Source organism: Poeciliopsis prolifica, unplaced genomic scaffold (genome assembly GCF_027474105.1).
Source record: "Poeciliopsis prolifica strain line A6 unplaced genomic scaffold, Auburn_PproV2 SCAFFOLD004, whole genome shotgun sequence".
NCBI lineage: Eukaryota > Metazoa > Chordata > Actinopteri > Cyprinodontiformes > Poeciliidae > Poeciliopsis > Poeciliopsis prolifica.
In genome coordinates this window covers 6,476,691-6,502,647 of record NW_026562379.1, presented here as the reverse complement: position 1 = coordinate 6,502,647, position 25,957 = coordinate 6,476,691, and the positions used below count along the sequence as shown (strand labels likewise).

The following is a 25,957-nucleotide window of genomic DNA, read 5'->3' as shown; positions in this document are numbered from 1 at the left end:
CAATAAAATAAACGTCCTCGCATTATCCTGAATGCCCACTAAAAGCAGTTCTTTGAAATAACCACACCTACAATCTATTTGAGTAATAACTAAATTGGTTGTTGGTGAAGTATTTTTATTTTTTTTTTTCCAAAATACTGCTTTTAGTAGATGCTTTCCAGATGATGACAGGGAATTCCCCTTATTGCATAGTAAATAATGAATAAACAACTTCCACCCAAAGACTTATTTCGCAATAACAGGTGATGTTTAGTCAGCTTGGATAGACGTCTCTAAGCAGCTGTTTTCATGTCTTTCCACAGATTCTCAATTGGATTTAAGTCTTGACTTTTAGTGGGTCATTCTGACATGTCAATATGCTTTTTATGTTTTTTCCCCTGATAGAAGGTGAACATTTCCCCCAGTCTTAATCATTTTTGCAGACTCTGATTTTGATCTAAAAGTGTCCTGCAGTTCAATTCCAGTCAGTCAGTCATTCCCATCATTTGCACCCAATCAACTGCTTCTTATCATCTTCACTGTCCTTGAAGATGGAGCGATCCAAACGGCCCGTTGACTAGCATGCTTTAAAGTGGACATGGTATGATTAAAGTTATGAGTGTTATTGTTTTCCTGCAATATAAAACATTTTGTATGTACTCAACAAGTTTAGTTTTGGTGTTATCTGGTCAGAGCACTTTTTTCTACATATTTGCTTGATTTCCTGTCTGGCTTGTGGAAATCGTTAAACAGGGCCTCTTGAAGCTTGTTTTGAACAATGATTTTCTTTTTGTCACTCTTACCTAAAATCCTGATGTTTACATGGCATGACTAATAGCTGCTAGCTAATAGCTGCAGGTCTGACATGAACCTTTGAGCAGCTTCTCTGGTTAATGCTCGTCTTCCTGGTCAAGTTCATTCTGGCAGACCAGATAGCCTTGTCTTAGCAAAGTAGCAGTTATGCTATATTTGCTCTGTTTTCAGATAATGATGGTTCACTCTTTGAGATGTTGAAAGCTGGGATATTGCAACATTCTAACTTCTCCAGATCTTTATTTCTAATTTTGTGTTATTTGGTCTTCATGGTGTCAGACTTCGCAGAACTCTACTTGACACTATGTTTGATTGCCCCAAAAATACAGTGAGTCTTCGGGCCATAGTGTGATGAAAAGTGAAAAAAATTGCATTATTAATGCGTTCATTCGTACAGAACAGATAAGTTTATGAACCAACTTGTCCATTCTTTCTTTAGACTGATTAAAGGTTCAGTCAAGGTTAAAGCAGACAATATCACAGGGGAAAAGTTGTCATGGTAAATCAGCTCTTCAAGTCTGGATCCATCTAAAATGACAGGTCGGCTTATTGCTGTCACAGAGCGTTATTAATGTATCTGTGCTGTGTGAGCCAGCAGTTGACGATCCAAGCTGTGCTTTACAATGCTGAATCTAGAGACGCTGTGGGGCCCAATGAGGATATCAGAGTGAGTGGGCATGAAGCCTCTTCCTGATTGGGCTTGGTTTGTGATAGCAGTGCAGTTGTGCAGGACTGCTCTGGAATGTGATCGCAGAAGACAACAACAAATGAGATATGTCCTTTTGAGATATATCCTGTGTCAGTGTGCATGCCAAAGTGCGTGTTTGAGTGAGTACACAGATTTTATAGGATTCTCTGCCCCACGTGCTTTCTGCTGCTGACTGCATCATTTGCATGTACATTTCAGCTATGTTGTCTCATTCTATTTTCATCTAATTTTTTGGAAGTGCTTTTCTATTCACTAAAAGTGCTGATGGATGAATAACCTGAGTGTGAACAACCAGATCGACAGAAATAGGTCACAGTCAGTTTGCAAAAATGCTTTTCTCTCTCGACTTGTGGTCCCATTTCTAACCACACTTACACAAAACTATTACACAAACACTTTCTTTTAAAGTAACAAAAACTAATGCATGTTTTAATTTTGTCATTTACTTTTAAAGCAAAAAGGCATATTAATTTAATTTCTTTTCTTTTCCCAAACTTTCTACAAAGTTTGTAGAAAGTTGCAAAGAAAAGGTTAATAATTCTGTGGATTAGAAAAAAAAGAATATTTGTGACAAACGAATCAGAAATACTCAGACTATAATGTACTACTCTAAAACTCTATAAGACACTAGACATCTTAAATTGATGTGAATCAGTCAATCAAACAGTCAAGTTTATTTGAATTTCAGCAACACATTAATGTAATAATTAAAACCGTTTTACTTAATAAAAACATACAAATACAAAGTTATAAAAGACATCATGCAATCAACAATTCAGAAAATGAGCAATAATCTTTACATTTTGATGAGTGTCGACATCAAAATTTTCAATACACTTCAAATATGTTGGTCAATTCAGTGTTTCAGCTGTTTTACAGTTTTCTGGAAGTTTGATTGAGATTTGTTGAGCATAGAAGCTGAGTGCTGCTTCTCCATGTTTGGTTCTGGTTTTGGGGATTCAGAGCAGACCAGAACTAGAAGACATGAGAGATCAACATTCAGCTTTCCAGCCAGCAGCTACTCAGATAAAGGCATAAACAAACGTACATGACCCAAAGAAGGTCAGGAAACAATTAGGAATTAATACAAGAACTGCACAGTATCACAGTTCACAACTGAATAATTATTGCAGTATATATATTCATAATATTAAAGGACTGCTTAGAATGCCGTGATTATTTACTCATATCTTTCAAGTATCAGCACAGGCATTCCCCAGGGCTTTGGTCTCTCCCCACTCAGTTTCTGTCTGTCTATAAGTGATAGCTTCTCAGCAGACACATCTGTGAAACTCCTGGGGTTTCTAGATGACATTACTCTCATTGGTGTGATCCAGCGATGTGTCCTTCATCTAACATGATCCTGTGTGCTACCAGATGTATTTTTCAGATCATGGCTCTATATTATGAAGTTTTCTTTTTGAAAGCGCTCTTTTTTTAAGGGACCTACAGTAAGGTTAAATTTTCATAAATTCACCCATTTTTTTTTACATAAACACAATGGAAGTTGTGTTTATGTGGCTGATAAGTCAATTTTCACATATAGTACAGGATAGGCCATCATGTTTAACAAAACATATGTCTTATCCAAGATTACTCTATATATCCCAGTCTGTACAAATCATTACTGTATTATATATGGAAATCGGATGGGTTTAAAACGAACAAAATTATTATTCTTTAGTATAATAATGTGTATTGTTGATTAAGCAACACCAAAAGTGTGCAATATCACCCTGTTATTAGTAGCTTGCTTTATTTGTTACTGTATATAATCCGTTGCATAGTTCAAATGTGTTGATTGTTAAGAGTACATCAAATGAAGTAGATTATTTCATGAAGCTATTCTGCTTCTTCTAGATTACAAAAAGAGGCCAACAGACGAAATGCTTCCTAAGGAAGAGCAAATGAAAATCCTTCCACTTTACCCGCTGCCTGAAGAGATAATAAAGGTGAGCATTATTTAAGTCAGAAAATTTATTTTTTCTGATTGAAACAATCTATGTGGCTTATTTAATACAGTGAAACTGTTTTTAACATATGCTTCGCTGAGTAGTGCATGTCTCAAAGCAGACCACTCTAACACTACATATGTTTTCCAAATAATTGCTTTATTTTCTAAAAGTGGGATATATAAAGTCCTGAGTATTGGTACAGCAATCCAATTGTAAATGTTTGAGATTATTTGAGAAAGAAATGAGACAATGCCTCCTCTTTTAAGCTTCCATCTGTTGTAAGACAAAGTATCGTAGCAACAATGGCATGTTGTGTTTTTATCCTTGCCAGTGTCAGGTGGTAGCTGAATATTCCCATATGCTACGCCATATGGTATGTGTATAAATTTTCCAGGAATATTTCTTGCTTTTCCTTTTTAACTAGATGCATAGCTACATATCTCACTGTTAATGAAATCTTAGTTTTCCATGAATGAACAGCTGAAAAAAAAAAAAAAACAGAATTTCTGTATAAAAATGCTCCAGCTCTGTAATGCAGAGTAATTAAGCAAAGAAATGTTTTTGGTATATCGGGATAAATGGCAAATCATTTCTTCATTCTATCCTGAGAAAGTAAAGCATCACTGTTTACCTTTCATGTCACAAAAGTAGGTTGATTTTCCAAGCTGGATGGAAACTAACCTCAAATTTGTGGAAAAAGTATTGTTTGTATGTATCAACAATCTCCTTCACATTATAAATGCAGTGTATGCAGCTGCTGCAGACTAATGAGAAAGACATTTTCCACTAGTACCATTACTTTCCATAAAGGCCTGAAGTTGAGTTACAATCTTCCCTGCTTTTTGCTTATAGGTGTAGGAGTTACACCGGACCATAAAAAAGCATTAACGATGCAAAATATTTTATTGGGACACTTTTAATCGTATGATTACGACAGTGACTAACTTACAGTAACGGTCTGCTTGTGTGTTTTACGACCTACAAAGACTTATTTTAACAATATTAGAAGATTTCCATTTTTAATTTTACCATAAGATATAATTAGTACAAGAAGTCTAAACATCTTTATTAAGATACCAGGTTTCAGGACTTCCAACGCATCAGAGGAATCTCATTGTTTTAATGTATTAGGGAGAAGAAGGTTTCAAACCGTTTTCCAGATATACCATGCAACACAGTCAAAACAGTCATAAACACGGGGAGAAAACATGATGGACCAACCTCCATCATGTTGAAAAGACAATTTGGAAGCTGATCAACAAGGCTCCCAAAAGTACAGTAGCATTGTACTTTTGTTCAGCAAGAACTGGCTGTGTAGTACATTTCACAACAATCTCCCACCAGAGGGCAAGAAGAAAGTCTTTTCTTACAAGAAAATTTCTAAACTGACCTTTTCTGAAAAGGTCATTGTTGAGAATGTGAATGAGAATTTGTTCCCAGTCGACTTACCTGGTTAAAAAAAGGTTAAATTACAAAAAGAAAATCTTTGACACAAAACAACATAGCACATGACCAACATCAGTAGATTTCTCCAGTGGTTGCAGTCGAGGTTAAGGCAATTCAGAACAGTTTCAAATACTAATCAATGTTGGGCCAAGGCTTTCAGGCTTCTGATAGAAAGCAAAAGGCCAAAATGCTTTTCATTTTTCAACATGACAACACAAAGTATTTATTCAAATCAATAAAACAATGGCTTCATGAGAAGAAGATAAATGTTTTGGATGTGCCCCAATCTTAATAATACAAATCTGTGGAGAGGTTTGAGGAGGGTTATGGACAAGAGATACCATAATCCTCCTCAATCTGACAGATCTGCAGTGATGCACTCCCTCCTACAGAATGAGTGGTGTTGTAAAAATTAAAAGGTGCTTTGCAACAGTATTTCTTTAAGTGGGCGCACATCAAAGTAACCCCATTATTTCAGATTTTGTTTTCTTAATCTTCCCCATAAAATATTCTGTTTGTTAAATCTGCCCTCGCAGTTTTTTCACTGTTGACTTTGTTGATTACGGCTGATCGTTGCAGCCCCAGGGGCATGAGGAGCTTTCTCTGCTATGCACTATTTATTTACCCGCAAGCCTCTTTAATAAAGTGCTTCAAGACATGTCTGACCCTAAGTGTTTACCTCTTTAGAATGGGAGATGTCCAATATATTTTTCATGTATCGCTTTATACTAATCCAGTAGAGTTCCACTCCACCTTTCCTTTGGTTCTGCAAGCTGCTAGCTTCATTTTTAAAAGCTCATGTTTGTGCAGGACACTGCCAGTATGATTGGTGATTAATGGACAGCCAGAGACAGTTCTCTTCTTTCCAATTACATTATTGATTTGTTTTTTAAAAGAAGCTTTACTTTTTTTCTGAACAAAGCACAATGATCTATTTAAGTTCCCATTAATGTGTAGTACACTATGTTTATATTGGAATGGCAAGGGTTATTACTATAATACAGAAATTTGTAACTGTCATATTTTCCCTGTATTTTTTACTTTTTTGGGTGTTTTTTATTATGTGGGATTGTTCTTCTGAATTTATCTTCTTCACATCTCTACTGGTTGGGCCAATAGGGGAGGAGGGTGCTGTGATGACGGTTTTCCTATTTAGTTGAAACAGTTACTCAGAGAGAGCAATCTGTGGCATCTAAAGTTCTCATTCTTGGTTGTTATTTCGGTGCAAAAATATGATCTTGTTAACCTTTTTTTTTACAATTTACAATTATTGAGTTGGCCTACTTCACAGTAAGCTTTTTACTAAAACATAGCATGGGATGCCTGGAGAGCTGCTGTTCTGTGCTCAGCACTCTCTTTCCTGTTAGCTGTCCTACTTCCTCTGTCTAGTGCTCTCTAGTAATCTCTGGCCTCTCATTGAGGCCAGTAGATGGCTGAGAACAATACAGAAACTTTCATTATGCAACAATAGCAATTCCAACCCTGTGGACGGGACACACAAACCCTGCCTAGTTGTCTTCACAATACACACACAGTGAACAGACAAAAACATTCAGGGTCTGTTCTGTTATTCAGCCTTACATCTTTCATCCTGCTGCTGTACAAAAATCTCAAATGAAAGTTAGTCATTTCTGTCGTATGTATCTATCTGAACCTCATGTGACTTGTGTCTATCTCTAATTTCTGAGAAAAAGAAGGAAGTAAAGTAGAAAAGGCAGAAGAAAAGAGAGAAAGAAAGAAGAACGCAAAGAGGGGTATTAAAGAAAGCTGACAGACCAGGTGGTTGAGTCTCAGGGTCTTATTTACCTCTCTCTATCATCTACTCAGATTCCAGTAGATACTAAACTGAGGATGTTCTGAACTTAGCCCCCTGCTGAGTGCACTTCAACATCATTTATTGGAGGAGGTTCAGGTGGCTGGGGTCGAGCAGAGAACAAAGGAAGTTGGCGCTGTGAGCTCAGCGCTGTGGGCAGCACAGCACACTGGTTGGTGTGGGAGGCAAAGAGGAGATGGCGTACTAACAGGCCCATTTAAGTGCTGTTAATCCTGGTGGGCTGGTAGAGGGCTGGCACTGAAGTTTAATAGTGGACTGCTGAGAGGGAGTGCTGCGGTTACAGACACACACGCCATGCCTTCCACCACACGCTCGGGCACTGAATCAAGCACATATTGCACTGAAATTTAATGCTGGCGTATTCCGACTGCAGTGTACTTTATCAGACATTTGACCCAAATACAAATGTACATTAAAACAGATTTGACAACAACATCAATGCGGATCTCTCTTGCATTGCAAATATCTATCAGTGGTTGAATTGGAAACTCATTTGTTCACATGCAACAAAATTGTGGAAACAAAAGCTGCTGTTTTATTTACCAGAGCTTCTGGTAATAAGAAAGCTCCGTTTTTGCTACCACAGCAATAGTAGTAGTGTCATTTAGCTTAAATGTGTTGAGTCATCATGAAATTCTAGTCAGTTTCTGTTTCTGAAGGAGAATTGAGCAATTACAGTTAAGCAACTGGGGAATACGACTGGCCTGTGCCGTGGACTATAAACTTTATGTGCTACTTCAGTGATAATGTTGTTCTTAACATGGTATGATTTTCTCATATTGAAGACCTTATCTTCAATAGGCATGTAACAGAACATAAGAATTGAGGCTCGATGTCAAAGTTGTGGTTGGGTAAGTTTTAAATATGAAATAGATTTTTCATTTACTTTTTTCAACCATTCAGCCAGTCAGAAACATGCTGTGGGTCATAGGAGAGCTACGTCACATTAATTAGGCAATTAATAAAGGATTATTATTTTTCTAAACTAAATTATTTGTACTTGTATATCTTCACATTCAAGGTCCAACACCTTAGTCAATATTTAAAGGAATGATAAATGATAAATTATTTCAAAACTTTTTGAATTTTTAAAAAGAGAAGTTTTAACATGAATTGATGGGCATTTGTAGAAAATCATATGCAAGATCATCAAAATATCCATAATTTGGAGAGCCTTGAGCACCTGCATGGTTAATTCGGCTGGAAATTTTAAAGTAACCTCAAAAAAAGACGTCAAACTAAAAGGTCCATACAGATTAATTTTTGTACAAACACACGTTTCTTTGTACCTGAACCACAAAGGATTGTTTTCTGAGTTGTCAAAGTGAGATTTAAACTTGGAAGACCTTTGCCTGTCTCCTTGGGCAGCATTCCAATCCAAATGTGGCTGATGGCTTAGGTATTTTTATTGGGAACACCAAGCTGGGTACACCGTAAGCCTTTTTTACACACCTCTAGTTCTTCATGTGATGTTGTCACTATCCGATCACTACTCAAGTGTCACAAACTCACAGGACTTCAAATGCATTTTGTAACAGAACAAGACGTACACTTCGGAAAGGGAAAGCTAAGCTCCGTGTGAATGAGCCAGAGAAGAAGCAGCAAAAGCAACTAGAAAATGAAGCAAGACTTTGTTTTGTTAATTTTGAAATGTGACCTGTGAAAAAGCCCTTAAACTCAGTGCAACAGGACAGGATGCTGACATTTTAACAAATTCAGATTGTGGATCTGCAGCCACAAACACAGTGAGACATTAGAGTATCCCGCAGAGTTTGAAATATGTGAGACATTCCACTGAAGTTGTGCTTCACAATCTGATGACAAAGTTATTGCTCGTAACTGGCTCAAGTTCCCTGGAAAAATTAATTAGAAAGATAACATTTAAATACATTCTGATTACAGCAGATTTGCATCATATCTTCATCAAATAAAACCTTGAAATCAATATAACTGATGGATTTATTTCCCAGTTAGTAGTTTTCTTTAAATCTATGAACAATTGCTCTATAAAACAAATTTTTTATATGTGTTGAATTTTGCATCTGGGAGGTTTTTTTTGGAGGTTAGGTAAGGTAAGGTGAATGTTAAGGCTGAAGCAAACAGTCATGGGGATATTACTCACTTACAGAACAAACAAATCCCTTTATATCCTTTAGTAAAGTTGTACTGGCACCGCCTTAACTCAGTTAAGTGCTTTGGATATTTTTTTTTTGTCTGCACGCACGCTGGGGTCAACCAGTTCTACTGGACAAACCAAAACTCTGTTGGCTTGCTGGATGACAGAACAGATTTGCAGGTCCCAACAGGGGGATATTTGACAATTCAATGCCACATTTTTCACAAATATTTGTGTGTTTCTGCATGAAACACAATCTGGTTGTCCTACCATTCAGAAAACACTTGCTGCATTCTTGCTGATTGTGCAGGAGGCTCCACTTCTGCTTCTCAAAGATGTACTGTTGTAATGCACGTCTTTTTGCAGCCATGTTCATGTGCGAATGTAAACATAGAGTTTGGGGGGTGTGGCCAGCAGCAGCTTTTTTGGATTTAAAGTGACAATCTCATCCTGGAAGGAGCTCAAAATAGGCATAACTGACCAGACTGAAATCTCATTATCTAAGAATGATTTTGCACAAAAATGTAATGAACATGTTTGTTTAGCCCATTAATATATTCTAACCTTTTCAAGAAAGCATAATAGGTCATCTTTAAAAGATGTGCTGCCCTGTCATAGACCTCTGCTTTTTGTCCAAATATTAGATGTCTAAGAGAGAACATAACATAAACCTATCATTGATAATATTAGTTTTTTTGTGCTTCTCACACTGTTTATGTTAAGAATATGACCACTCAGCTACATTAAGTGCATACTCCCTTTGTTCATCAATTTGTAATGATCCTCTTGTGAAAAGAAGAGGAATAGAGGCACAAACCTTCTGTCTTTGTAAATTATACCGGAGCATCCAGCTCTCCATTCTTCCTCCTCCTCCTCTTTTTCTGTATTCCCTCAGTTGACCTTTTCTTAAATAATAGATACCTTCACACCTGAATTATTCTTCTCTTTTCCAGTTATTCTGAGGTGTCTCCTAGTATTGGCAGCTTGTGTGTGAAGTATGTTATTGCAGTCGTCATGTCTTAGGCTTGGTCCTTAACTCTCCCTCTTTCGTTGACATATTTCTCCTCCTTTGTCTTCTTACTGCTCTGTCAATTTTAGGGCTTTTTCAGACTGAGGTGAAATGAAGGCAAAGAGAGTGGGATTTACAAGATGATCTGTTGTAAGAACTTAGAGGCAGCATGGGGGATTACTGTACAATATTGTTTCAGGTGTTGTCTGGGCTGGGTAATTCATGATGATGGTAATGCATCATGGTTCATAGGTCACTACAGGGTCGCTCTGGGTTTCATAAGACTGCTGCTAGGCCTGTCAGGATAACTATTTTATTTGGATGACGTGCCACTATTACTCAGTGACCTTCTGAGGTAATATTGCAGAGAAAGATTGTAAGAAACACCACCACTGAATCTTGTCTGAAAAAAACATCAGTTATTTTTGCAATTAAAACATCTTTGGGGAATAACAAATAGAGACAAGAACTGAAAATTGTTCCAGATAGATTTGTAATAAACAATAGCATTTTATTTTAAACCAGATAATAGCTTGATTACAAGATTTTAATAATTATTTGTTTATCTGTAGATTGGACCAGTATAATTAAAGTTGTCACCCAGGATTTTTATGAACTTGAAACTATGGTTTCAACACCACCAGTCAGCTCCTACCTTGTAACTTCCACAGCTCTTCCTGCGCTTTTCTCTCTCTGCACTTCTTTTTTTCTGCATATCTGTCTATGCTTTCCTTCTATTTCTACATTGTCACCTCTTCCATAGCCTTACTTGTGGTCTTCCTTCTATTATTACACATTTATTTGCAAGCTGCTTTAAATAGATGCGTCAGGTGGGCGCATAAACATAAACACCAGCGGTTAAATTACTAACAGACAGCCAATAATCAACTGTGGGTTTTGCTGCTGCATGTTTCTGATGAACCATTATTTATGGTTCTCAATAGTTTGTTGCTATTCCTTTGTGTTTTTATCCAATGTTGATAAATCACTGTTTAATTGTATATATTTCAGCCAATCGTGTATAAATCAACTTATACATTTAAATCTTTGAACTTTTTGAAATGTTAAATTGTAAAGGAGCATTTAGTTTATAATTCACAACTTCCTTTTTTTTAAATTTTTTATTTTTATTTCCTTTGTTTAACCAGGTAAACCGCGTTGAGGTCTGATCTCATTTTCAAAGGAAAATGAGATCCATTTGAGATCTCTTTTGAAAATGACAGGTCATCAGTGGCAGGTCACCAGTCTTGCCCTGCGACAGACTGACGACCTGTCCAGGGTGACCCCGCCTCTCACCCGGAACGTTAGCCGAAGATAGGCACCTGCACCTCCCGACCCCACTAGGGTCAGGGGTGTTAGAAAATGGGTGGATGGATTGAACTTCCTTGTATCACTGGAGGTAGACAGCAGCCCCATGCGATCTCGCATGACAAGCAGCTATAGACATCCATTCAGCTATGGATGAATGGATGGAAGAGAACACACCTTTCAGGTTAGGCAAATGTAGCATGTCTCATGACTCTGGTGTTCAAGAACAAACAATTAGGTTGCATTTTTCCAACTGTCTGTCCTTTAATTAAACCAACTGGTTCAAATTGATAATAAATAATTGGACCTAGGTTTTCATTGATGCAGAAGCTTTAAAAGTAGAAAGCACTGGGTGAAAGAGAAAATCAGGCAGACAAATACATGCAGCTCAGATAGTTTCATTTCTACGTGGCTCTCAAGTATCTGTGCCGTGCCGTGCAGAGCCATGTGTTATGATGCATGGTCTAGTGGGGCCAACGAAAGCACATGTGTTATCTGCTAAGTCTGATTAATGTAACAGGCTACATCCCCTTGTCTTCTTGGTGTTTTTCACTGGCTGCCTTGCTGTCCTAACTTCACCTATTTAGTCTGGACCGTTCCTGGTTTTTGAAACATTTGCCCTGAAAGTACAGCCTTCAATACATTCTGAACTTGTTTTGAATAATGTCTGCAGCATGCTGTCTGTGAAATAAATAATGTCCAATGTCTGCTCTGTTTACAGATTTATTGTGCTTCTCTACCCCAATTGTTTGTTGTTCAGAAATATTTGTGTGTTTTTCAAATAAATCCTTCTGAACTACTGCTGAATTGCAGCAGTAGTTAGCAAAAATTTAGTGGGACTGCACATCTGCTGAGCTTATCATATAAACTACTTAGTCCAACGCTCCGATGAGTGTCTGTAATCTGCTTAATGCTGAAGCGTTGTTGTGATGACATGCTGAAGAGCAGGAGTTTCTTAGAGGGACAGACACCCAGTTTTTAGGTTTCAAATTGTGAAGTCAAATTTTGTTTAGATACCCAACATTTTCACAAGTAGCACTGCCCTTTTAATCATTCCATTAAATAAAAAACTAAAAACATGTCAATTTAGAGCAAATGAATGATTAAACTGAGATTAATTAAAACCAAATGAGCCTCCCACTCACCCAATCTAAATAGATTGTGTCAATTAATGCAACGTGTTGTCATTCTATTTGTATGTGTGTTTCTCTGTATGTTTATTTGTATTAAAAAAGAAAAGGGCAGAGTGTAGTGGGTCATCAGAACAAGAGAAAGAATGAAGTAATATTTGAACAGATGGAGAGCCAATCAAATGTGCAAATATGGTGCAGTTAGTGGATATTTCACACAGAACCTCTGTTAGTTCTGATTTGTACTTTTTCTTTAAAAGCCCACTGGCCCAGTAAAATCCTCTGCATATGTTCAAAACCTCAGCATTTTTCCTTTGTGTGTTATGCTGATGCTGTCGTGACTCATTTCTGTTAGATATTTTCAGCGTCTGCTGTCTGGAAACTCCAATCATTGAGCATGTTTGAATGACAAACAGTAAATTGCTCAGCATTGGTTGATCAACTAACAGCATGGAAACAGTCAAGTTCACACTGCTTGAATTCAGCCACTCCACAGGCCTGTGAGCTGTCTGCTTACCCTCTAGAAATTAAAAAAAGCCTTTTCTCTCCCCTCTTTTACTCCATCTATCCCTTGTGACTTTTACCCCCAATTCCCTTTCCCCACTCCACTTATAGCCACATACAAAAGCACATTTACCACTAGCTTTACAGGCGTAAAAGCCTGTATTCATTCATACAAACACGCGCACTCTGTGCAGTGCTGAAGAGAGTTACTTGCATATGCATGCATACACGCACTGACAAATACACTGACATTCTTGTCAGATGATGTGTGTTGCACCATGGGGTCCAGAGGAGTGGAATTTCGACATAGCTTTCGCTTCACTGAGCACCATGGGAGGGGTGTTATAATGGCAAAATGCAACAAAGCCACGGTCACGAAAGACTGTCTTGTTTGTACATACAATCCAAAGTACACACATTCATAAGCATGCATACTCACCCGCAACAGATGAAGATATACATATATAAAAACACAGTAAAAATACTACAATCTGTTTAGGTTTTATAAATTTAGTAAAATGTTGTCACATGGATGTCGCCATGTTGTTTACACTATAAAGCATCCCTTATAGTGTACAGGATATACCACCTGGCACATGCGAGGTGGCAAGCTAACGCTGTCCAGCCAGAACAGTCATTTTTGTGCAATAAGAAATGTTCAGCCCTTTCAATTTGAACCAGAGCACGTTAGAATAGAAGGCAATGCAAAAATGATATGGGGGAATGAAAATGAGGAGGACGTTATGGATAAAAAGGAGAGAATCGGCCAATAAAATTGTTTGTGCAGCTCGTGCTTGGAAATGCCAACCTAGAAAGTAGCAAAGTAGTTTCTACTCTCTAACTCAAGCTGTTTATGGCAAATACATTGCAATGCTGTGTTACAACGACTTAAAGATGCTTCAATGTCACTTTAAACATCTTTTTTTTCCCAATTCATACAATCGTCCTCATTATTTTCTGAAGAAAATTTTAGAAAATGATGATTTTCAATTGCTTTCAGAAAATGGTTGCAAAGCAACCTCACATCATCGTAGAACTCTGATGTCACCATAGACAATCTAAATGAGTTAATCCACAGTATAAGCATGGTGCTTTACTCCTACATCCTTTTTCACATTGTTAATTAAATTAATCAAGGTAAACAAATCAAAACAGATGTTTTTATTTCAGCTGTTGAATAACAGTAACCATGTATTTTGTAAATTTTACATGGCAACATGCAGCAAAATCATTTAAAAAAAAATCAAGCCTAAAAACTCAGGAATGTCTGTCTGTCTGATGTGTGTCTGGCCAGGTTGGCACGTATGTCTGTTTGTGCACTGTTGGTGATTGAAGCTTTAGCGGCCGCCTGCTTGTTAGGTCGATATTGGTGAACACGTTCATGTTTGAGTGTGCATTAGGACTTTGGGGTGGGGGTGTATGATGGGTATTCGTGTGTGAGTGTGTGTGCTTGGTGGCTGAATGTATGTGCGTGCAACATCAACGATATGTGTTCGTGACAGTGACCCACTTCTGGTGTTTTTTCGGTGAGCCAGATGGGTCACGGCAGCTGGAGCTGAAGAGGCGGAGGTGGAAGAAGGAAAAGAGCAGGATGATGAGGAAGAGAGGGAGGGAAAAGGCACTTTAGGAGGAGGAGGGGCAGGGCTGCTGGAAAAAAAACCCCAAAGAGGTCGAAATGGGATGCTGTAAGGAAATTGAACATTAAGGAAACTATTAAAAACGAATTATTGTAAAGTTTTGTCAGAATGAAAAAATGTTGAAATATATTTTTATGTTCTGTCTCCATGATAGCTTCTCTCTACCTTTACTACATTGAAGGAATAACTTCAAATCTTTGAACACATGCAGACACAGAAGATCACTGCATAAATTAGTTATGTTTCTCATCTTATCAGGACACCAACCATCCATGCCCCTCATCCCCTACTACTTTACTCTACTCCTCCTTCTAAATGTTTCAGGCAAGAAGTAATAGCCCCTCATGTTAAATTTATGAAACCGAAAGACATTGTGGAGATAGTGTGGACTGCTACTAAGCAGAAATACCATCACAGTGAATAGACTGTGTACCTGTTAGATGTTGAGTCATAATGTGGACAATTGACTGGTTTGATTTAAAAACACTATCATTCACACTATTTATTGTTTGCCAAATTTTCTTGTGACTACAGTTGTGTAGAGTCTTAAATTTGGCACTTTCTTGTCCTCTCGAATATCTCTGTTATTTGTCCTCAGAGCTATGTTACTTACTCTCATGAAGCACATAATTATTTTCAGTCTGTATGCCTAGAAACCGAGAGCCCATCTGTGGAGTAAACACTAAAGTCCCCTGACACGCAGTTCCAAATATTTGTCACTCTTTCACGCACTCTTCCTCTCTTATGCTCACAGTGAACGCATTTACAGAAACCCGTTTGTGGCAGCACATATGCATACGTTAACCTGTTGAGAACAATTTAATACTCACACACTTAACTTGTCTTTCTGTCAGCCTTTTTTCTTTCATTTTTAATGTCTTTCAGTTTAAACAATTATTAGTACAAATGCCTGACAAGAAAAAGATCTAAATGCCACAATCCTTGGTTATTTAGGTTGTGGTTTACTCTAGTGTTTATATTGTCATCATTTTCTTGTGATTTATTTATTCTCTCTATATGCCAAGATTTATTTATCTAGGCATAATCTGTTGATTTCTCTGTATACTTTATTGCTACTGGGGTACTGCATTTCCTTTGTCTTCAGTTTCTTAGTTTATTTGTGTTTTCCGTTCGTTGGATATTCAGATTTATTATTTATTATTATTTTATTATTTAGATCAGGGTTTCCCAAACCTGGTCCTTATGTACCTCTTGAGGTCTGGGAAACACTGTGCTAGATTATTGTCAGATTTTTCTTCATTCGTTTGGCTTCTGGATCCTTTTAATTCTTAGTCTCATCCCTCCGTTTACCTACTTTCTCCTTGCTACAGCTGTTAGACATTCCTCTGATTCATTCATTTGGGTATTCAGTTTCTCTCCACCCCTGCCTTAGTATATAAGCTACTGGTCATTCCTGTATTCTTCTGATTTCTTGACTGCTTATCACTGCTTACGTCTTGACTTGTTGTCTCTGTGCAAAGACCTGTATTTTGCCTTGTGTCTGAGATTCTTTTTCTTTTTTTAATGTAGGTTCTCCTTCCTTTCATTTTGTCAGTCATGGTTGGTGGAAGACAGACTGCTGCTGTCTTAGAGGCAGAAGACAGAGATAAGGCATCATTTCCTGATGTGGATTGGCAAGTTGCTAACATAGATGGTGAAGGCATTTCGATGGGTGATGGAGGAAGCAAATGTGATTAGTGGAGAAATGGAACGATGCCTTATCTTGTGTCAGTTGTCATATTTAAGGCATTTCTAATTCTGTTTTTTCTATGCGTTTTGACTTCTAAACTGTCCGACCTAAGACTTTTCTTTTTTTTACCATCAATATGAAATATGCATGAGAGTCAGAGGTAAACATGTATAGTCTCACCCTTATTACTGAGAGGCATACTCATAAAATAACAAGTAATCAACTGTATACTTTTAAGAATAGTGTGCACATAAGTTTTTAATGGCTTTTATTTTTCTATGCTACAAAGTCCCTGACAAAATGTCCAGAGCAACAACTCTGCACTTTAAAATATCAGTTTTTTTTCTGAAGCATTACCGGTTTGTTTGTACGTCTATTTCATTGTGTTTACATCATGTAGCAGTTGACTTGGAACATTCTGACGTAGAAGCTGTCGGTGCATCAACTACACATCAGCTGCCTCTGCGCCACGTACTGTATCAACCTGAAGATGAAAGCTTGAAGGAAAGGATTTGTTCCTTGAAATCCAGAAATAAGTGACAGGTCCTGGGAGGGAGTACATTGACACACACAGAGAATGATAAACTATTTGGGAGACAACTGAAGGAGTGACAACAATATGTGATGTGGGGATTAGAGGATTTACTTTCCTCTGTTCTGAACTGCTGACAGGAAAATGTTGTTTTTGACAACATTATATATATATATATATATTCACTATATTTCAGAATATTCTTCTGAGATTTTGTCCATCAATGACATTATAGCATTCTACAGTTATAGATTTGTCGGCTGGTTTTTCTATGACATGAATCCCAGTTTTATGACATCCTAACCATGCTCTATTGGATTGAGACTTGGTCACTGTAGGAGCACAGTGAACTCTCCTTCGTGTCATGTGAAAACAGATTAAATGAGCTTTCTGACACAAACAAAGACACTATCAGCAGAAGATGAGTAAACGGTGGTTGTAAAAGAGTGAACAAGGTCAGCAGCAATAGATGTATCTCCCACACCATTGCGCTGTCACCACTAGTTTGAACTGTTGATTAAAGGATCAATGGTATCATATTGCTTCTCCCAAATGCTGACCCTACCGTGTAAATGTTGGTGATGAAATTGAGACTTATCAGACCAGACAATGTTCTTCCAATCTGTCATTGGAAATCTGTCCAATTTTGATGAGCTAGTGCAGATGGAACTCAATAAACACCAAAAACAATTCCTGTCCATGTGTAGCCTGAACAAACTATCTTTCAAAGGCATTTCTGCACCAGTAGGTATCCCAAAGTAAACATCTTTTCAGTTTTCAATTCTCCATCACTATTTGTTTGGACCTCAGTGTGTTTTCGATGTCTATTGAAAAATAATGGCTCGGAGGCATATGTGTGGCCTCGTTAAGTTACCTATCTTTCAGCTATGTGTATTACCATAGCTTATATTGCTAACTTAAAGAAATAAAGACATATATAACGTCTTTAAGTTAGCAAATGGGACCTTAAAGATGTTATCCAACAAGTTGCATTTTTTTCCGCAGATGGAGCGCAACGAGACCAAGTGCGACTACTGTGGTGTAAGCTACCTGACTTTATATGAGAATCGTCAGCTCCAAAGTCAGTTGGCTCAGTCAGAGGCTGAGCTCCAGGAGTGGAAGAAGACTGCCCATAGAGAAAAGGCCAAACTGGAGGCACGGGAGCTGAACAGGCTGGAACAGGAGAGGGAGCTTCGGCTTGTGCCTGAAGCACAAGCCGAAGTCAGAGAGAAAACTGTCAGAGAGGAGCTAGAGAAAAAGTACCAGGACATGATGAAAATGCTAAAAGATGAGTTTGAAGCAATATCTGATAGAATGAGGAATAAGATGGAAGCGGACCATCAAAAAATTATTGAAGAGAAAGAAAGACAGCTTAGAAGGGAGCTTGGAGTCTTGATGGTGGAGAAATTAAGAAAACAGACGGAAGAACTCAAGAATGCTGAGGAGAGAGAAAGTGTTCTCAGGAGTGACCTACAGAAGGCCAAAGAAAATTCAGAGAACCTGAGAAAAAACCTTCATGAACTCAGAAAGAGGTGAGTTTTGTTAACATTTTCTTACTTCTGTTGATCACCTACGCCCGACTAAAGGACAAAAGGACAGTCACCATGTTTTGGTGATAAAACACATATAGAGAGAAATTGGTAGTGTCTAATGTAATATTTGGCACATGTATAAAAAAGGTTCATTTCATCCATGGATGTTTTTTTCCTTTGTTTAGTTTAAAGGTAAGGAAAATATGTGCCATTAGTGTTTTTTGCTCACTGAATCAATTGGTTGCTTTCACAAAACATCGTAAAGCCATGCATGAGATGTCTTCAGTATTCATCAGTATTACAGTTTAACAGAGTAATGGCAACCAGTGAGTTGTAGAAGTAGGAATTTTAAACAATCAGTGTTATGACATTTTACCTTTATCAAGAACCAGATATAAGTTCAATTCCCATTGTTAAAACTAAAGTCGTTTGGGTTCATTGCTTGGCTGTTAAGCATTGTGATATATGGTCACGATCCTAATATGAACTAGTTTTCATTCATTTATCAATATTTGTAGGAAATAAGGTAGAAAATAAAGGCTGCAACTCAGCATTCATCCTCTGACTGCTTTGGAAACAGTTGTATGCAAAAGATGTCTGATGAGTTTTATGTAGTTTTTCTGAAATGCAATGTCGGCCATATGCAAAATGTACACCTTCCAAAATGTTCTGCTTTTGTCTTGTTAATCTTTAAATATTTCCCCAATCATTATCAATCAATATTTCCCAATCAAAATCATTGCGATTTTGTTTGGGAAATATTGTTTTTGGTGAGTAGTGATTTTAACCTGGGAACTCTCATTAGTTGTTTGGCCCATTGTTAAGAGCTGGAGAGGCTTGTCTTTGTTGGCATATCACAGACATGTTTCTCAGTAAACCCAGAATGTGTGTAAGTGATGAAGATCTGTAGAGGTGCTTAGTAGACTTATCAGGTTCCTGAAGAAGAGCCAGCACTAAACTTGAAATATTTTTAATAAAATGCTCTGGTTATAATCAGAAATGTTGTCATATTTGCAGTCATACAGCATCTCATAGCTTCCACAAAGGCATTCTTCAGGTGTCACCTGAAATACCACAGATGTTTAGTTCTGCCATGACCTTTAAAATGTTTTAGATTCTCCTGCCCACACCCATTTTAGTAGGAACACTTTCTCTATGCACTCTGTCCAGAGTGAGACTTCAGTATGTGTGGGAAGGGTTAGGGTTTTTGAAAATCATTTGTTTCATAACATTTCTTTTTCGTTTACTTTTTTTTTTTTTTACAACTATGATTAACTCTACTTTCCTACTTTGGATTTTATATTACTATAAAGCAGTAAATGGAAAAATGTGCACAAGTCTTTCTTGGTTAACTTGTTTTCTTCAAAAGATCTTTTCTTTTCTCAAAGTTAGAACCTACTGTGGCTGGAAATAGAGTGGGAGTGGGTGAGATTTTAATGCAAGTCACATCAGCTGTAACCGTACTAACAGCAGGCCTACAGGGATTTTCCTATTGTTGTGTGACATTGCTATGAAAACTAAAATTAATCCACTGGATTTTCTAGTCTTTACTGTTAGGAGTGCTCTAAATAGATTTTGGCATGCTGTGTTTGCAGGTGACACATTTTTTTGTTTTGTATAATTAGAGGTTTGCAGAACAGGCTCTGAGCAGTTTGCTACACTGTGAGGTAAACCTTGTGTGCGCCAATACCTCAGTTAGCTGTGAAATCTGAAAATCTCATTTACAGCAGCAGATATGTTTTTGGTAATATTTTTGTTGTTTTTATAGGCACGACATGCAACTTTAGATTATATTCTGCTTACACCACACTCTACAGTTTCTAGAGGACTCATAATTTTAGTATAGCCTGTTGGGTAAGCTCATCCATATGATTTGAAACTTTACAAAACAAATCATAGGATAGTTTTTTGACAGATTTAGTGAAAATGTTCTTACTATGCTTGCTTTACAATAGTATGATTTACTTTGAAGTGAATTCATCAATGCAAGATTGTCTCAAACTATAAGATTGTCATCTTCAAGAACAGGCAACTTTATTAGTTCAAATCAGGCTTATTTGTTCTTCAATTGTTTTAATTCCTCACCTACTAAAGTAATGTATACATGAAGCACAACAGTCTCAGTACTTTTACTTCCTGTTCCTGATGGTGTCAGTACAAGACCAAGATCTGGACTCACCTTATTTCTAAAGATGCATGGAAAGGCGTGGCTATACTTGTCATTGGTACTTAATGTGTACAACCAAAGCAGAAAATTCCTGACTAATATTAATTAGACCATCATGTATTTTGGGTTAAGTGGTGTGGTTAAATGCGTCATCATTTCTAAACAGATCACGATTGCTGATAAGCACATCTGTTTATGTTTGTGTGTATGAAGGCCATTTATTCTCAACATATTAACTTCATTTTTTGCAAATGGTTTTCACAGATTTTCACCAGAAACTTCACATTTAATAAATAGGATAACTATTTGTGTGTGTTTGCATGTCCCAGATTAGGTCATATATCATCTGAACATTCACACACACACACACACACACACACACACACACACACACACACACACACACACACACACACACACACACACACACACACACACACACCCCCCCCCACACACACACACACACACACACACACACACTCACTAGCAAGTTTAGAATATTTCTTTAATGTCTGTTCAGAAATCTTCAAGTGTAATAATCAAATAGCAGATGTCTGTCCACTTACAGCCAAAGGCAGTTTAGTTACAGAGAAAAATGCAGGAAATGTTTACTCTCTGTGACTCACAGAAATGCTATGAACGGCAGAAGTGATCTAAAGTCTCAAACTGAGCCTCACTTCTGAAGGCCTGGTCACACAAATTAATGCAGTAATTCCTGCACACAAATCACATTGTAAAGTCTCAAATAATAGTTTTTATGGGATGATGATAAGATTAAAAACTATAACTAAAAATTATCAGTAATTTGTTAAAATCTGAAATTTCTCATTAGAAAATTATGTTGGAGGTTCATCAGCCATGAGAGCTGCTTGACACGAATCCATTTTCAGACACGTGCCACCAACAGTTGAGAAACAAACACACACCGTTTGGTAGACTCAGACCAGAGACGGGACTTGAAGTTAAGGGGTTGGCTCTGACTTTGCACCAGTGATATTCACTGTATCAAATATGGCCTATAAAACAATAAAAGTGCTTTCAAAGCAAAACATGCTGCTCTAATCAACACTTATGTTGCTTTGCTGATTGCATGAAGCGGATGAAGTGTAAAGATTGAAGAGGACAGAAAAAGGAACATGAATATGAAGAGGACATTTTCTGAAGGATGAATTAAAAAAATCAGCCTGGATCATTAACAGATGAGAGAAACAAGGCTGCTGCTGATGCGTTTCTCTGTGCACAACACTCTTTTGTAACATGTCCACCTTAATTTATTTACTTATTTGCCAACCAGGAATGTTAAACATTTCCCCAAAGTTTGAATTAATAAAAATAAATCTGCAGTTTTGACTGAAAATCATCAAGTTGTATATTTGTAACTAGAGCTTCTGTTTTTTCAATTATGAAGTTCATGACAAATTCCTCATAAAGACACCTTTGGAAGGACTTTGGAGTAACTTAACCTATGCTGTGGAGTGAATTCATTGTGAGACTTGTTGAAAATCATTTTCAATTGCTGCTTTGTGTTGGCAAAGTGATTTTAAAAAGCATCACAGATGCAGTTTTCCAAATGCAGGTTTTTCCGGTTTAGACTTTAACTTCTGGAATACCGTGTGTACATCTCCTCAGTTAATTAAAGCTGCTCAAAAGATCAAGTTTGAATATTTTTTCATTAGGTAGTAAAATTATTTCTAGTTGCTACAGGAGAAGCAAGACTAGGTCAGTGAATATACTTTGTATAAACAGCACACAATAAATAGCTCCGGGACATTTCAGGAGAAATGTCCAGCTCCAGACAAATAATATGTTTAGTATCTTGTCTCCTTCTTTTCTGACCATTTCCTGTCTGATTTCTGTACAGAAATATCATTAGTGCCACAAAATCTTCTTGAGAAACTATTTAATCTCTAGGAGACAAGTCACTTAAGTCATTAGCTGAATTTTTTATTGAAGTTCTTATAGACTGTTCAAACCTGCAAAACTGAATTACTGCAAAATTACAATTTACTAGCAATAACTAAATTTAAATACAATTTATTTAATCCATTTTTGCTTTCTTACTCCCCAAGCACCACAGAAACACCTGCATTTAGCATAATATATTTAGAATAGTTTGGCCCTTTCTGGATATTCAGTCGTCATTTTCGTAGAGCTTTGGTAAGCAGGTGCCACAGCTAGTGTCTTTCACCCAGCTGGACGTATGTAATTATCTGTATACAGTAAACTGGTGAACCAGTTCACTGTGACCTAATGTAAGCTGATTATCTCTCCCTGAAATCCTGTCTCCTCTGTGTCTGATGAAAACAAAGAGGAAAACAAGCACAGTGCTAACAGTGGTGCTCAGGCCCATAAGGCCTGCTTTGAGAGAGGGGGGTCAAAGTTCAGGGAAAGATTATGTGGTATGACACAATGATGCATGAGAGGCCTTTGCAAAATCCCCATAAAAGATGCTTACCTGCTGTCACACCCTTTTTTTTCTTTCTGTGTTCATAATGGTTATTTAGGAATATGGTAGCTTTTTGTTGAATTTTTTTTTAATATTGTAAATTGTATGTCCTTTTTTTCCTTCTATCATGTCATATATAATTAAATCACATTTGTTTTGATTAGTTAAATGATTGCTTGTTTTAAATATACAAGCATTCTGAACCTTCTGATATTTTTCTGTAACAGTTTTATTGACATGTTTTGTTAGCCATCTTCATACTGACTTCAGACATATATACCTTTCCCAAACATGTCTGCTCATATTTACCGTAATTTTCAAATTTGATCCCATGTTATTCAAAAATAATAAAATGGGACATGTCAAAGGGACTCTGATAGTATCTGATAGGTTTAAATGAATGGGTAATGTTGAAGAACCCGACTGGTAACTCTATAACAACACACCCTCCTCATAAACCAAACCTCAATAAAAATGTCACCTGTCATTCTGCATGTGCGTGTGTGTGTATGTGTGTATGTTGTGCCAGTAGGCGTCAAGTTTTGGCTATAATAAAGTTATCTACTGCAGTTTGAAGAATCGTTGCATATCAATATTTAAAACTGATTAACTTGCTAGTTTAGCCTTTTGGATCCCAGTTTTGTTAGGAGCAAGTGGGTCAGCAAAGTAATTTTTACACACTTTCAGTCTGTGCTGCAAGTCCTTAGGAAATCTGTGGGAATTTATTAAAGACATTAAAGAAGAGAAAAGTAATTCTGACTGCCACAAATAAGTAGTAAATTAATTTGATATTAAATTGAAAAACAACTTTGGAAAAATTGACCTCCCCAGTATGTTCCTCCAACTCCACCCTGTGAACGCCATATTTTTATTGATTGTGGTTTTTATTCATATTTGGACCACTCCAGAAACATAAAACATAAGCATAATATAAACAACATTAAACTCACATGGCTTTACAATTGACCATTGCAGATCACGGAACATTTCTTTAAATTCTTAGTTGGGAAACCCAGGACAAAACTTCCCCAAAGGAAGGACAAATTGAGGCATAGTTAGCTCAAAAATGTCCAATGGCAGACAACTCTTATTTTGTACCCAATAAAACTTGAGTAACACATGACTCACAATGGTAAAGGAGTGGAATGAGAATGACACAAAAATGTAGGACTGGGACATCTAACCAGTAACCTCAATAAATTAATCAAAAAAACATGTTTCAAAACTGATTCAATTAAACACCTTTTTCAGTTCCTTCATTTTTAGCTCACTGGTAGCAAAAGTGCTCAGCAGGTAATGCATCTGTCAGGCGCAAAGAAGATGTAAGGACTAAAGAGTATCACAGAAAATCTACCTCCGTGCAAAACATGCTGCTGTGAGCATAGACACCAGAGCTGACGTTAGCTACAATGTTCCTGGTAAAAGTGTAGAGACGAAACAAGCCAGTCTATTTTGGATGTCATTATTTAAGACAAGTAAAGGTATATTCTATTCTATTCTATTCTATTCTATTCTATTCTATTCTATTCTATTTAATGATTACAAAGCCCCTTATTGATTAGATTTGATCACATCCGGCTACAAGAAATACAACGATGATATGTTATGTTCTATTTTACACCAAAACCAGCACCTGTATGCTTTTCACAATTTTCACACATTTCAGCTCGGACTGAAATGTAATGCTTATCACATTCACTTGGTCCTTGGTTCTTTCATTGTGCAGGTAGCGGACAAAGAACAAGAGAGAGTAGTGGGAAGACAGCTTTTCTTTTAAAATGGCATAGAGGTTAAAGAAAAGATCAAGGGGTATGAAAAATAAAATATGAAAAATAAAGCTGATAGTATGTGGGCAGACAGCTTCTCTAACTGATGACAGGCTGAAACATATCACGTAGCTTGTGAGCATGCTTGTGGCGTTGAGAGAAGCGTCTGGGAATTTGACACGCATCGCTTATTTCCCCCCGGCTAGCTGGTCAGATGCTTGAATCCAACATCATGTCTTGCTGTGAGTCTGTATATGCCTTCATCTGACTCTGTGGCTATTTCTGTGTGTTTGGGAGCATGCTTACATACACCCACGTACACCTGCAGTGGGTAGGATAATTATCCCTGTGCACAGAATCAATCAAAACCAGGCTTGGCAGGTATTAAAGAAGCTGTCATAAAAATGTGCAAGAGATCACACAAAGAGAAACACACACACACACACACACACACCTGGTTTCTGGATTGCAACGCTGATAAGACAGTTCACAGGTGGAAGAGCAGGAGTGGAGGAGAAGCGAAATGATGGATGACAAACAGAAAGGCATCTATTTGTAACAAGGAAGAACTCTGAGGGAAGCGCTACTTGTGGTTTTATTCCAATTTGCAGTTTCCACTAGCAACCTAACAAACAATAATCCAGTCACTACACTGTTAATTCCCCTCTGTTTGTGTATGTGTCAGGTAATATGTCATGTCTGCTAGGAACTGAGTCGAGCAGCCGTCACAGCCTGCTTGTGAGGTATCAGCAGAAATCCAACTTCAAGTTCATCTTACTGCACTGAACAAACATAGACTCTATCTCTGTCACACAGTCTGAGTTGTGGGCGTGTGTGTGTGCGTGTGTGTGCAGTAAACATGACTGCATGAAAAGAGAGCTCTTCTTTCTTGGTGGAGGATCACTAATCAGCTCTAATGGCTCCAGTTTATAGTGGGGTTCATGACAGCACAATAAACTAGAACAGGGTTTTGAGCGTCTGTGGATTTCTGTGTATATGTCATAGAATAGTCTCTCCTAAACTCACTCTCACACACACACACACACACACACACACACGCACTCACAGTAAGCCATCTTATTTGGTAATCGGCAATTATTTGATGAAACAGTAGCATAGCAACCCAAACATACAAATGAAACACAACAAACATGTTGCAAGAGAGAAATGTTAATCGAGAATGACAAGTTGGAAGACAAACACATTCTCTGACCCAATGGCTAATTTGGTTAGCTGTTATATCATATTACTCGTACTTTGCACTTCTGCGTGTGTGTGTGCGTGTGTGCGTGTGTGTGTGTGTGTGTCGATGTTGTTTTGATTATTGTTGTTATGGCATCCCTAGGATGGTTACTAGATAACCCAAAAAACAAAAGATACACAA

General features: G+C 37.4%; 1 protein-coding gene across 3 annotated transcripts in view; it reads left to right on the top strand.

Annotated features, from left to right (window-relative positions):
• Positions 1-25,957, top strand: part of lekr1 (leucine, glutamate and lysine rich 1) — a 74,103-nt gene that overhangs the window by 358 nt on the left and 47,788 nt on the right. For all 3 annotated transcript variants that reach the window (XM_055027767.1, XM_055027766.1, XM_055027768.1), the window contains exons 2-3: positions 3,362-3,453; positions 17,668-18,194. In XM_055027767.1, coding sequence (XP_054883742.1) covers positions 3,362-3,453; positions 17,668-18,194 — 619 coding nt within the window. The remainder of the gene's footprint in view (positions 1-3,361; positions 3,454-17,667; positions 18,195-25,957) is intronic.